Source organism: Numida meleagris, chromosome 1 (genome assembly GCF_002078875.1).
Source record: "Numida meleagris isolate 19003 breed g44 Domestic line chromosome 1, NumMel1.0, whole genome shotgun sequence".
In the NCBI taxonomy this organism is placed as follows: Eukaryota; Metazoa; Chordata; class Aves; order Galliformes; family Numididae; genus Numida; species Numida meleagris.
Window position 1 is genome coordinate 160,289,369 of NC_034409.1, and position 14,370 is coordinate 160,303,738.

At 36.9% G+C, this 14,370-nt stretch overlaps 1 protein-coding gene across 3 annotated transcripts in view; it reads left to right on the forward strand.

The window, feature by feature from the left end:
- The window catches only part of DIAPH3 (diaphanous related formin 3), a 233,725-nt gene that overhangs the window by 122,939 nt on the left and 96,416 nt on the right, over positions 1-14,370 (forward strand). For all 3 annotated transcript variants that reach the window (XM_021417820.1, XM_021417802.1, XM_021417810.1), the window contains one exon: positions 3,474-3,603. In XM_021417820.1, the coding sequence (XP_021273495.1) occupies positions 3,474-3,603 (130 nt within the window). The remainder of the gene's footprint in view (positions 1-3,473; positions 3,604-14,370) is intronic.

The following is a 14,370-nucleotide window of genomic DNA, read 5'->3' on the forward strand; positions in this document are numbered from 1 at the left end:
ATAGGAGGCATAACTTTTGGAGCATGCCTCATACATTACATGTTTTATATGTGGACCAAGACAATTCGTCTTCACTCAGAACAACCCAATTAAGCCAAAAGGTTGGAACTCATGCTCTAGGTTCCCAATAGTCAACGTATTTTCAGATGTTTTCCCCTCCGACAGAATAGTGTAGCCTCATGTAAAGTTAAATAACCTGTAAGCTTGCAAATCTAACTAACTTGCATGTCCAATGCATTTAATACCAAAGCATTGTAGGGTAAGCCAGGACCTAAAGTCAGTTTTTCCTATGAGGAGCAGTTCAAACTCTTATTTTCATCTACAAGATCTTAAATTATTTATCCAAGATCATTCTTTTAATATTTATTCTGCTTTGCAAAATGCTTGTAATAACTATCTTCATATTGTTATGGAGACCGAACAGTGTGTGTTAGCACAGTGAGACAGTTGGTGGTGTGTTTTGGCAGTGGCAACAGCTACATGAAAAAAAAATCTACATTCCAGACAGCCATGCAGATTTTTATAGGCGTGGAGTGCAGGCTCTTGTTCATCGCTAGCTAACCTTAGTGGCTATGCTGTGTTGTAGCTGAGAATCTACTCTACCAAATAGTGTTATTGTGCTCTTTGTATCTGTTGTATTTTCCATGGATATAAATAGGAGGCATTATTTTTAAAGCAACCTATGTAATTAACTTGTTTGGAATTGCATGTGGGTTTCTTAGAACCATGGAATAATTCAGGTTGGAAGGGATGTCAGTAGACATCTAATCTTCTGCTCAGGAAAAATACTGATCACTGCTAATAGACTATTAGTGAATTAGATATAAAGCTATAAGCTATTACAGAAAAAGGTAATTTTCTCCTTAAGATCAAAATGCCTAGTACAGTGTAATTTTAACATTATGCCATGTCATATGATTACAAACGGTGATACTATTTTGCATCTTTCATGACTTCTTTAATTATACATAAGCATATATTATAGTACTCAATGTATTTCATTTACTTAAGAAATCTACAAATAAAAAATAAAGTTCAAATGGCAGAGTTTTCATACGTATTTGATTTGGCATTGCTTCATACTGATAGTTTGTAAATGCCAGACCATGCTGCTTAAAAACTTCTTTTCTTGGGTGAGATAATGTCACCTTAATGGTAGTTGAAGATGAGCTCATTGACTTAGTGATGACCAACTATTTCAGCTTTTGATGGAAAGCAGAACAAAGTATATGGCAATCATAGAGATAATCCTGCTGGATATCCCAGAACAAATGCAACATATAGTCAATGACTTGTTGTTTTGAAAGTTGACATTTTCAGAGAGAATCACTGGGAGTTTGCATTCACCATCCTCCCTTTGCAGCGAAGTAATGCTACCAGTTTCATCTGAGAATGTTATATTGTATTAGCATCACAGAGAAATACAAAAAAGATCAAGATATTTAGTACATCAGCAGCAGTTATCTTCCTTCATGATACATGAGACATTCCAATATATCTATTGTTAAGAGAATTCGAGATCCAATTTGTATGACAATTTGTCTTGTGTGCTTCATTGTGCCTATATAGCCTCAGTATGGAAGCTGGGTTTCAGAGGTAACCCTGAACTATCCTGTCCAATGTAGCACTAGTCCACAGTTCCTAATACACCTCATCCAATTGTGGCCTCATTTAGGAAGTCTGTGAGTGCCAAGCCATCATTGGTTATGAAACTGTGTCTTAGATCACTTTGTCTGGAAACACAGAGGTGAAAGTGTGTATGTGTAATTTTTTGTATTTTTCTGAACTATGTGTTCAGTGTTAATTAATGCATAATCCCTTCTGTTCTGAGAATAATAAACTGATTCAACTGTTACAAAAATTAGTGTTAAATTCAAATATGATCCCACCCAAACCACTAGTTCTTGACCGAAATACTATGAACCTATAAACTGCAGACTGCTTGGTGTTCTGCTCAGCATTTTTCAGTAAGGTTTCACAGTAAGGTTGCTGTTCTTCTTTTTTCCAACTATGCATGGGAAACTCAATGTAGAAGATCTTGTAGAAGATAAACCCATATCTTGCCTTCTTCCTGCATCATGGAGAATTGAAATGTAAATAGGTCTGCTGCATATATTGAGAAGAGAGATATGATGTTTGTGTGCTAATAATAATTTATTAAATACTGATATATTAAGAACAAATGCATGCTTATAACCCCAGTTTATTTTTAAAACTAACTTTTTCTAATTACATGCATTTTAAGCAGTGTCTCATTGTAGAAATTGTGTGATGTTCCAGCAGTTGTCTATTACTGAGTATCCTAGTGCAATAGAATTAACTTATTTTATAACACTGCATACAGTACTGACCCTATTTTTTTGTTGTTGTTCTGATATATACGTGTTTCATTTTCTGTTTATTTTGAAAATCCTGTCTCATATTATTATTAAACTACCTGTCTGAAGGAAAAAAATTGACATAGTGGAGCTCATAGCTCATCAGATTTATTAAGGTTGTATTGTCTTGATCACAGAAAATAACTGATGACTTCTAACAGAAAGGTATGAAATGCTGACTTGATTGTTATGCAGCATTCAAAATTCTCTGTTTTAATTTGACAGTATGGGAAAAGCAAACAGTATACATTTATCTGATTTTCAGATTTTTATATCAAGTCAATCAGATGACTCTGGGCAGCCTGGTCTAGTGGTTGGCAGCCCTGCACACAGCAGGGGGGTTGAAACTAGATGAGGTCCTTTTCAATCCAGGCCATTCTATGATTCTATGATTCTATGATTACAACAGAAATGCATAGCTGAATCTTTGCTTATTGTCAGTTGTTAGTGTTTTTGCATACATAGATGCAAGTTTTAAAATGATCAGACTTGAAATCATTTTGTATGTATAAGATGATTCAGATGAATCTGAAAATGATTGTATGATTCAGACAGGAAAGTTTATGCTTAACAATTTTAGAAGTCTAAATTTTTGAACAGTCGGGTCTGTGAACTCAACTAGAACTTGTGCAGATTGAGATTGCAGCATATAGTTCTTGCATGTTGTTAGGCCAGAGTTAGCATCGCAGCTAAGGAAATCATCCCATGGAGTAGATATGCGCATCATTTATTGTTAAATTTTGCTGATTTAGCTCTGAATTGTTTACACTGATGTTTATCATCAATCTGATCATGGTTTCATAAACATTGATATATTGCTTAAATAAATACTTCTTAAAAGAGAAACATACATTTTCTCAAGAATGAACTCAAATATTTCATAGAAAAAATATTTAATATAGCTTTTCCAAGGGATTTTTATCAAGGATGGAAATAAGAGTCCATTACTTCAGGTTTTCTCTAAGAACTGTTCCAGTTCAACCGCTTGTTCTTACCTTTTTTCGTATTCACAATTAGTGATATATATTAATTATCAAAATGTTCAGAGGCAATCTTATCCTCAATGTTTTAACACATTTTTTTTTTTCTGCCTAGCTGAAAGACACGAAGTCGGCAGATCAAAAAACAACATTGCTCCATTTTCTTGTAGAGGTGTGTGAAGAAAGCTATCAAGATGTCTTGAATTTTGTTGAGGATTTTCAGCATTTGGATAAAGCTAGTAAAGGTTTGTATAACTAACTAGGAGTACACTGCAGTACTTCTTTTTGAGTGAGATGATGCTTGTTTTATGCTAATATTATTTTTAGAATGCACATTGTTGGTCTAAATCATTGATCAGTAATTTTTGCTCCTGCAAGTGTTCTTGAACATAGTATGTATAATTCCATCCTTGTTACTACAGGATTTCCCATTACACTCCTTCTAACGTATCTTTTAGATTCAGATTCCAAAACAGATTTCTTCTAAATGTTCTTTTCTGTTAAAAGATCTTAAATCATTTTCATGTTTCCGTCTGATCTTGTGGTTGGCATCCTTGCCCACAGCATTGGAGTTGGAACTAGATGATCTTTAATGTCCATTCCAACCCATGGCATTCTATGATTCCATGATTACTGAGTGTCTTTTTGCTCAGCAGTGCAGAAATGCATCATTCCATCTTTTTTTCTAAACATGGATTTGAACAATTTTGTCTTCCCTGCATGTATATTCCTCATGCAACAGTAGTCTTGTAAGTCTGGAAAAATAAATTCTTCTTTTTACTACTTCATAATGAAGTGTAGAATGTGGTAAATCTGAATGTAAGCAGTAGCAGCATATTTTTTACTTTTCAGTTCTTAATTGAGAGTTTCTTCTGTATATTATGTCACAGCTTAAGTAATTTAAATTGACTAAGCATGGAGTTTGTAATTGACGCCACCTCAGCACTGTCATACTCTTGCAGGAAGAAGATTGGATGGGCTGTCTTAGTTAATCATTTTCTATTTTATGTCACTTTGGAGAATATCACTGTTTATCTGTATTGCTTTATTCAGTATCACTCTTATGCCTCATTCAGTCTCCAGGAAACAGATGATAGCTTTGCAAAAACTGTTCCTGATAGAGAGATGTTGAGATAGCGGTCATCCACATTGAGTTTGGTTTCTGTTATCACAGTTCTTAGAGTTTCCAATTGTGGTTAGTATATTATAACCACTGAGAAGATCAGGTATGTTTAAATATTTGTCAGATGCTCCAAGCGCCTCATCTAACGTTTTGTACTGACAATAGAAGGAATTTCTTCTTTAAATGCATTTCGTATTTTATGCATTATTTTCATAGAACTCTCTGTTAACTGGCAACTGATTTTTCATAAATCATATGCTATTGGCTATGTTGTGCGTGAATTTAGTACATCAGCCAGAATAACTAACATGTTCCTTATACAAGCCATTATTTCAGTGTAGATGGTCACCTTACATAAGCTGCTGATTGTCTTATGTAAAGCTTATGAGAAATAGAATACTGACCACTCAAACTGCAGTTGGTAAAATTACCAGTTAGTCCAGGTTTTCTATTCTTTTTTAGGTATTCAGTATTGATTAGATGAATTTTTGATCTCACTAGGTATGTTGTTGGATGAAAATCAATGATCATGTTTTGAAGTTTATACACTGAATTTACCTCAGTGTATTATTTTGCATTTCACTTATATTGTATGAAAAAGACAAGAGCTTAGGATGCCTTTGGCAAATTAGCATATCAGTGTGTTTATATGTACTGGTTTCATTACCTGTAAGCTTCTTTTCTATCTTGAAGACTCCTTCTGCACTGGAATTTCAGAAAATCTGGCAGATTCCAAAGACCACAGCTCATGTATTTTAAAATCCTTTTAGTACTTTTGCAGAAGTATATTTTTATGAAGAATGTTGACTTAATATGCACTAACTTTTGCACAATGAATGTTTAAGGAAGTGTTTTATGTTCTTTTTGTACTCATGGTGAGATGACCTTGTCATAAAAGGAAATTAAGGTAGTTCAGCAGGAACCTTCCCCTCATGAACCTGTGTTGGCTGTGACCAGTGACCGCATTGTCCTTCAGGTGTTTTTCAATAACTCCCAGCATAATTTTCTCCATAATTTTACCAGGCACTGAAGTGAGACTGACAGGCCTGTGATTACTAGGGTCTTCCTTCTTGCTCTTCTTGAAAGTTGGAACAATGTTTGCCAGCTTCCAGTCAATTGGAACCTCTCCAGATTCCCAAGAGCACTGAGAAATAATTGAGAGAGGTCTTGCAATGATATTAACCAACTCTCTGAGTACTTCAGGATGAATCCCCTTTGATCCCATGGACTTATGTGCATCCAGGTGGAGCAGCAAATCTCACACAAGGTCAGGATTGGCTTGGAATTGATCATTACCGCAGTCACAGTCCTCCAACTCAGGGCACCTGGAGTGCCAGTGCCCATCATCAGTGTTGAAGACATAGGCAAATAAGACATTAAGTGTCTCTGCTTTGCCTTTGTCCATGTTTGTAAGATGACTGTTCTCATCAACTAACAAAGCAGTGTTCTCTCTGGCCCTTCTTTTGTTGTTAATGTATTTAAAAAAAAACCTTTTTATTGTCCCCCACAGTATTGGCCAGTGTCAACTCTAACTGAGCTTTGGCTGCACTAATTTTCTCCCTACAAAGGTGAACAGCATCACTGTAGTCTTCCCATGTTGCCTGACAATGCTTCCAGTGGCCGTACACCTTTTTCCACCTAAGCTCTAGAAGAAACTCTCTGTTCAGGCAAGCTGGCCTCCTGCCCCACCTTCTTGACTTGTGACATTTGGGAGTTGTCTGTTTCTGTGCTCTCAGGGGGTGGTACTTAAAAAGTGACCAGCACCGATGAACCCCAATGCTTTCAAAAGAAGTTTCCCAGGGGACCTTATTAACTAGTTCCCTGAGCAGCCTGAAGTCTCCTCTCCTCATATCCAGGGTTGGGGTGTCAATTTTCCTCCTATCACCAAAGATTTTAAATTTGACCACTTCATGGTCACTGTGGCCAAGACAGTCACCAATTGCCATTTCGCACGCAAGACTTCCTCTGTTCACAAGCAAGATCCAGGTAATGGTACTTTATAAATTATAAAACACTCAAAATATGTAAATTAATTATTCCTTCAGAAAAATATATTTTAATTTTTTTTAATATATCTTTCCCAGGCAAGCAGCAAGGGACAAGTTACCTGTACAATTATAATTTACTTCAGGGTATTTAATTTGTTGGTGTTTTTTTTTCCCCATTACATACTGAAGTTTTAGTTTCTACTTTTGTAATATGAGAAGTAGGCTTAATTCCCTACTACAGTACATGAATTAAAGATACCTTTTTGCTTTGAAGTATAACAAATCCTGTTTTTTAAGTACTCTTAGATCAGCAGGAGCAACTTTCATTGTAGCTAATGAGCTTACTGATATGACAGTTTCTGAAGATTCATATAATTAAAGCTGCCTCTTCTTTTAAACGTAATGACTTTCCTGCTTTTCTATTAGTATTTCAGACAAGAAATATTTTTGTAATTTAGTACTCTTTACTAATTTCTTATTTTATGGTATTCTGAAGACTTACATTGCATTTATCCAGGCTGCTGTTTTACTTGCGTGACTCTAATTTACATAGGAGTATTCCTTTCACATCACAATAACAATATAAAACTGCAGGTTCTCCTTCCTCTACAATTAACTTACCTGTTTTCTCATTTTTGAGACTTTATTCATTGTTTTCACGGATAATTAATTTCGCTTTTTTTTTCCACTTTGTTTTTTTAAAACGAGGAACCAAATTACAATTTTGATATATTTTGGAAAAAAAAAAAGTCATATAGTAATAAATTGCAAGTACGGCTATTCGTTAACTTGCCAGGTAAGAATGTAAGTGTTTGTCTCGATGCAGTTTATAGGAGGGAGAGGAGGATCTTTTTATATATGCCTACCCGACGGTGAGATTAAGACACAACGAGTGAAATGTTAGCCTGACCAGTCTGTTACAAATCCTAGTTGCTTAGGGAGATGGGGAAGGGAAGGCGGGCGATAGAAACGAGATAGGAAATAAAAGCAAGGAGTCTTTGTAGAAAGCAAGAGAGAGAGTCACCACCGTGGGTCCTGTGTGGTTCGTAGTGCCTCCACTGATCTCAGGAACTCATCCAATCACCACAGGAGATGGGAGAAAGCCAGGAAGCTTCGCAGCAAGCAGGCCCCGGGGGGTTCTTTCCTAAGAGGCTTCTTTCTCTTAGGGAATTCCTCTGTCAAAGGTTTCTTTTCTTTGGGAGTTCTTCCCCTCCAAAGTACTTAGTTTAGTGGGGACCTTTTAAGTCCTCTTTCTCCGGGTTTTTTTTCCTTCTTCCTTTCTCTCTGTTAGCATGACACACCTTGCCCAACAGATAAGCCAGCAGGGAGTGTTGCCTTCGTTGCCAGGCACAAGCATTATCACCTTTTGCAGTGGTCAGCTCCTTCAAGCCGCACCCCCAAAAACAACTGCTTGTCCTGCTTCTGCTTATCTTTACAATCATAAGCAGAAGTACTGTGGCACAGTGACACCCACCACTGGCTCCCCTAGATTATTTGCTGTTGTCAGTTAGAGTCTTATCACCAAAAAGGCCTCATGAAGCGAGCTTTGAGCCAAAAAAAAAAAAAAAAAACCAAACAAACAGGTGTTGTCTTCTACAGTGTTTAGTTAGATGTTACTCAAATGTTCATTGAGGAAGGAAAAATAATATTGGGAAACTGCTGATTAACATGTAAGCATTGAATCTGAATAAAAAGGAAGAATTTTTCTAATGACATTTTTGGGGGAGGATACTTAAGATGTGTTCACTGCTTGATCTATTTTTAATAGATATACATGTAATGCATACACTTTTGTTAATATATACACGTGTAATTATTTTGAGACTTAACATTATCACACAGTTATTTTTGATATTAGAAGTATATTTTAATAGCATTTTTTTCGTAATTTCTTTTTTTGTAGGTTACACTATTAGGCAGTTAGGTAGCAAACATGCAGCCAGTCCCTCTCTCCCCACAGGTGAGGATGGGGATAGGGAAGAGAATCTGGAGAGTAAAAGTGAGAAAACTCATGGGTTGAGATAAACAGTTTTCTAGGTAAAGCAAAACATGGAATTCATTCTCTGCTTCCTATTCGCAAGTGGATGTTCAGCTATGTCTAGAAAAGCAGGGCTTGTCACACCTAACACTTGGGAAGATAAATGCTATAACTCCAAAGGTCTCCCCTTGTGCTCCTTTCCTCCCAGCTTTTATTGCTAAGCACAGTTCCACATAGTATGGAGTATCCCCTTGGCCAGTTTGAGTCAGCTGTCCTGGCTGTGTGCCCTCCTGGCTTCTTGCCCACTCCCAGCCCACTGGTGGGGTTGTGTGAGAAACGACGGTGGCTTGTTTGTGTGCACTGCTCAGCAATGACTAAAATATTGGTGTGCTACCAAACTGTTTTCATCATAAATTCAAAACACATCAATCACCTTACCAGCTGCTATGAAAAAAAATAACTTTATTCTCCTGCTGAAAGTAGTACACATCTGAAATGATACGGTGATGCTACTGGTATTGCTTGATATAGGCCACATCTGGAGTACTGTGTCCCGTTCTGCCCACCTCTGCCCAGTAAAAGGGAGGCCTGCGCGTACTATATAGCATCAAGTGGGGAGTGGGATACAAAGGTGCTGAAGGGCGTGGAGCACCTCTCTGAGGGAAGGCCCAGGAGCTGGGGACTGTTCAGCCTTGAGAAGGGGAGACTCAGGGGTGATCTCATCAATGTCCATACATACCTGAAAGGAGGATCCAAGACAGAACCAGGCTATTTTCAGTGGTTCCCCATGCCAGAGCAAGAGGCACCTAGCGCAAACTAGAGCGCAGGAGGTTCCCTCTGAACACCAGGAGGCACCTCTCTGTTGTCCGGGTGATGGAGCACTGGCATAGGTTGCCCAAGAGGTGTAGGATCTTGTTCAAGATCTTCAGAATCTGCCTGGATACGTGGCCCTGGGTGTCCCTGATTAAGGAGGGAGGTTGGACCAAAAGGGCTCTAGAGGTCCCTCCCATCCACAACCATTCTGTGATTCTATGAATCACTGCTTTTGTCTGGCATTTGCTTTTTCTCTTTCCCTGATCCCCTTCTCTGGCAAAAAGAGACTAAGTGAAGTTTAATCTGTATTCCTTAAAAAACAGAACATCTCTGCCTCCAACATCTAAAACCATTCAGACAGCATGAGAGAACAATATTAATGTATATGTTAACCACAATTCATTTCTCAAAAAAACATTCTTTTCTATTACAAATTTTCTAAAAATTTATGGCAAACTTCTCAGTAGTATGGACTAATATTCTTTCTGTTATGCATTGTTTGGGATTTTTGCTTTGCCTTGTTTGAAGTGGAACATTCACAGGGTGCCTTTTCAGGTAGCCATGATTGCTGTGTTTGTTGGATGGCTTTTTTGTGCTTTCAGAAAACAGTGCAAACTTCATGATTTGATCCATATGCTATTATACTCAGTACCAAAAATCAACAGATGATTCCACTGTTCTGCGGGTTGCACAAATTTCTAAGTTCTTAAGAGAACTCATATTTGAAATAGTCATCTGTTCAGAGCTTTTCTTTGAACAATTTTTTTAACTAACTGTTAACTACATTTTTTTTTTTTTGAGAATTCCCTTTTATAAATGCACGGTTTATTTTCCAGATTATTTAGTTACATATAGAATGTTTTCCTGCCTTAAATGGTAGTTTTCAAGAATGTTGACTATGCTAACTAAGTGGAAGACTTGCTACCGACCTGAGGCCCATTACTTTTTTATTCTGTTATCTGAATTTTATTTTTGGTGGATCTTCAGGAAGAGGGTGAAAAGAATTTTAAGCAGTAGTGAGATTAAGACAAATAGAGTGTTATTTGTATATATTATTGGGAAAAACGTAGATATCTGCAGAAGACAAAAACATCAAATGAGCTATGCAGAAAGAATTTACAAGAGGAACATTAAAGTGGCATAAAGGACAATGGAATAGAAAAGCTGAATAAATAATGAATATGTGTAGACCCTTGAAGATGAGAAAGCTTAATGAGTAGAGAAGTGTTGCAAGAGCATTTATACTTAAGGCTGTGTTTCTGTGTCTCTACTTGTATGTCTTAAGATTGCGGTGATGGTTTAGAATGATAAATTTGGTCTGTTTTAAACTTTAAAACTTTACTAGACTGATATTCATTAACTTTTCATACTAATGGTTCATTCTTAATCATTATAAATCAATATTACTGTATGTTCAAAGCAGTTAGTTATTAACAATCATATCCTAAGTTAGCTGTGAATATATAATACCCTGCAGTCAGCACTGTAGTACTTCATGGTCTTGGTCCCTAAGCGCCAAGGTGTTGAGGCTTAAAAGCTCTTCAGTCAGGGAAACCACATATGATGCAGTTGTCTTCTTTCTCTCCTTCCTACTCTATTATGTGTGCTCTGTAACATGGGGATATTATTTTCCTGTGCTGTGGCAGGTGGCATATCTTGTTGCTTGGTCATTTTTTCACCTTGGCTAGCAGCTGCTTCTTTCTTTCAGTAGCAACCCAAAGATAAAGAATTCACTGATGGCCAATTATTCATCATTTGAGGGTGTCTGTTTTCAACTTTTGCCCATATTTTCATGTTCTGAGCTTGAACTGTACATCATAAAAAGAGACATGGAGCCAAGCTTCATTTTGCACAGAGAGTTCTAAAAATAACAGACCAGGGCTCTTGTGTAGTTAGTATAGGGCTCTAAGGTCTGAGCTCAATTCCTAATGATCATGGTAACATTATTAATGGAAAACTGGATTCAAAAATTCTCATGCATTGTTTACTGTTATGCTATATTAGTGTGCTCAAATTTGAATTCAAAATAGGAGAAAATTAATTAAATCCTGCTTAGAGAGCTTTTGCTTTCATGTTTGCAGCTGGAGGCTGCTTTGTCTACAGAAGAAAACGTCCTAGGGCTTGAGAGGCAATGGCATTGTCAGAGCTTTGGGGAAAAAAATTCAAGTGTAGCATATAGCCTTATTAAAACAAGAAAAGGCAAGAAACCCAGGAAAAGGCTGCAGAAGACAAGAGAAAAGGTCATTTTGGGAACCATAAGACATACATATTGTATTTTCAGTCTTCTGTGACACTGAGTATATCCAACTACATTTTATTGTTAATAGATATTTCAGACCTCTGCTAGTGTTTACAGAAACCTCCTAACATTTTGTCTTTGCATTACATACTATTTTTCTGTTAGTGCTCTAAGCCATCTGACAATGAAGGATTTCATTGTTTTGTTTTGCTTTTTTTTTTTGAGGCTGTATTTTGTCATTCAACAAGCACATTGTGTGTTTAAATATTACATCAATAATACACTGACTATTTTAGAGAATCATTCAGTAGACTTTGTCTGCTATCCAGTATTCATGAAGATCAAACAGAAAAAGCAGTAGTATATTATCAGAATCTTTTTTTGCGTGGTATAGTTCTCTACATCAGGCTAGAGATCAGGATGTCATTGTCACTCTCTCTCCTTCAGAATGTAGTGGCCAGAATAGCACAAAGAAAGCTAAATACCTGTAGGCAAGGCAAAGATTCTCTTGGTACAGAGATGGCAGCCATCCAGGAAAACTGTCATAGAGATTGGGCAGCATGTATCTATTGCAAAAAGAAGCTGAGGTCTTACAGCAGTATAACTGGGGGAGAACACAACTAGTAGTGCGTTACTTTAGAGAATTATTTCTAGGATTAGAGATGAAAGAGGTGTAGTTACAAAACTACAAGAAATACTGCTTTAGTTTTAAGCAAGAATAATGATCTGGAAATGAGGGAGAGGAGAGGGTCTCTGTAGAGATTTTTTAAAGAAAATCAGAGTTCCATGTACTTGTAAGTACTGTTTTCCATTTCTGCATTCTGATGTAACCAAGATATGGAACTAAAAGTTCAATAACTGTCATTTTTATCAAGTTTTTCTGTGGCTACAGTAGTGTTGTGTGATTACAGAACATTTAGGTTACTGAGCAGAAAAGATTGATTTGGGGCAATTACACATCTTTTTATCTGACCTAAATGATGTGAAAATTTTAGAGGAAGGAATAATCAAACATAGAGGTTAATGACAATGGCACAAAATGAAAATGAATTTACTGATAGCAGACTAATCTGCTGGCTGTGAATATTAATTTTTTTTTCTTTTTGACACATGAAATCTATGTTGACTTTAGGAAGGCATTTGTTATAATATAAAATGGGAAATTGTTTGTTAGGATAAAAAGTGAAGGAAGTGTAAAATGCTGCCTAAATGGAATATGGCAACAAAATAAGTTTGTGCTATGGAACCAACAAACATATCTAACAAAAACTTAGCAGCACTGTCAATGGAGAGCGGGATTAGATTGTCACCCCTGAATAGTGCTGAGGATGTAGAGTAAAAGAAATGGAAATCGATAGTATGAAGTACAAGATCATGCATCTTGATACTTCTATAAGAGCTCTGGTCAGGAAAGAAATTTTTTTCATCTGAAGATAATCAGGTAAGGTATTTCCAGTACTAATATTAATGCAAACATTAAAAGGACCAGTGAGCCATCACCTGAAATATTATGTAGAGAGATTTTAAAACAGATGCAGCTGCAGAGGCTTCTGGATTAACCATGGTAGTAAAAGACTTGAATCAAGAGAGGAAACTTGAAGAACAAAGTTCTTTTAACCCTGAAAAGTGAGGAAGGCTAAGTACTGTCTATAAGGATATAAGGAGTCTTTTTAAAACAAGGATAAGGAAACTCAGAGCGTATAAATGACCTAGTCTTCAGGCATGTATAGATTGTATTTCAACAGACAACTTGGTTTTGTGGGCTCACTAACACTGAAGGCTCCATTCTTTCACTTAATTTCAAAATTATCACCAGTTCTCTTCAGTTTGGCTTGGATTTTCATCTAAATCTCCTCAGGATTAGGAGTTGTCAATGGTTTACGGGCGTTTGGCCCGGTTCCGTGATGAATGGGGCGGGGTACCCACGGACCCATGCCCCGGGAAAGGGAAAAGGGAAAAAAGGGTAGGGAGATGGGCCTGAGAAAAAACAGTGGCAACAATCTGAGGAGAAACAAACTACTTTGCTAAATAAGATATCGGAATGCAAAATAACACAATATAATACAATATAATTACAATTTAACCTGACAAATCCAATAAAATGAGAGACTGTGTCCAAAGTTAAGATAAGCCTTGCTCTAGTACCGATGGTCAGACGGCTGGGGAGCAAGATGCTGCCGGTACGAGAGATGGGCAGAAAGAGAGCAGGTCTCGTGATCTGCGAGTTTTTATCTTTTCCGCTGACCGGAAGACGGTAACGGGAGCAAAGTCCTCTGGGTAATGTAGGAGTCCTTCTCTTCTGAGAACCAGGTACATACACTACATGATGTTATGATGTGGAATACCAATAATCAAAAATCATAAAACCATGACAGGAGTAAAAGTTAGTGGTTTCTTTTTCCTCTTCTGCCATTCTATTACCCTCTAGACTTTATACCATATTTTCTAGAGGAGCATGGGCAAATGTTGGTAGGTATATCAGGTGATCTTTAGAAGAGCTGCTTAGATTCACGGTTTTGATTTTTCATCTGTTTTCACTAAATTGAAAGTTGCTAAAACAGTAATTCCAAAACAATACCAATATATTGTGATCTAGTTTCTATAGTCTTAAAGGAAAATATGTCTAGTAGATGTGCGTTGCTGAAATGATAGGAATGCTGAAATTTCGTACTCAGGAACAAGACCATTACAGAGAAGAAAAAAAACAGCTATAGAACAAGACAGACATACAAAGATTCTTGATCAAATACATAACTGTTCAAGGTAAAAAAAACCTGGAAGTAACAGAAATTTTTTAAAAAAAGGCTTTGCTGAAAGCAAGAATTTGAAAATTTCAGTGCTTAGTCACCGAGTTTTAATGCGGCTTGCAAA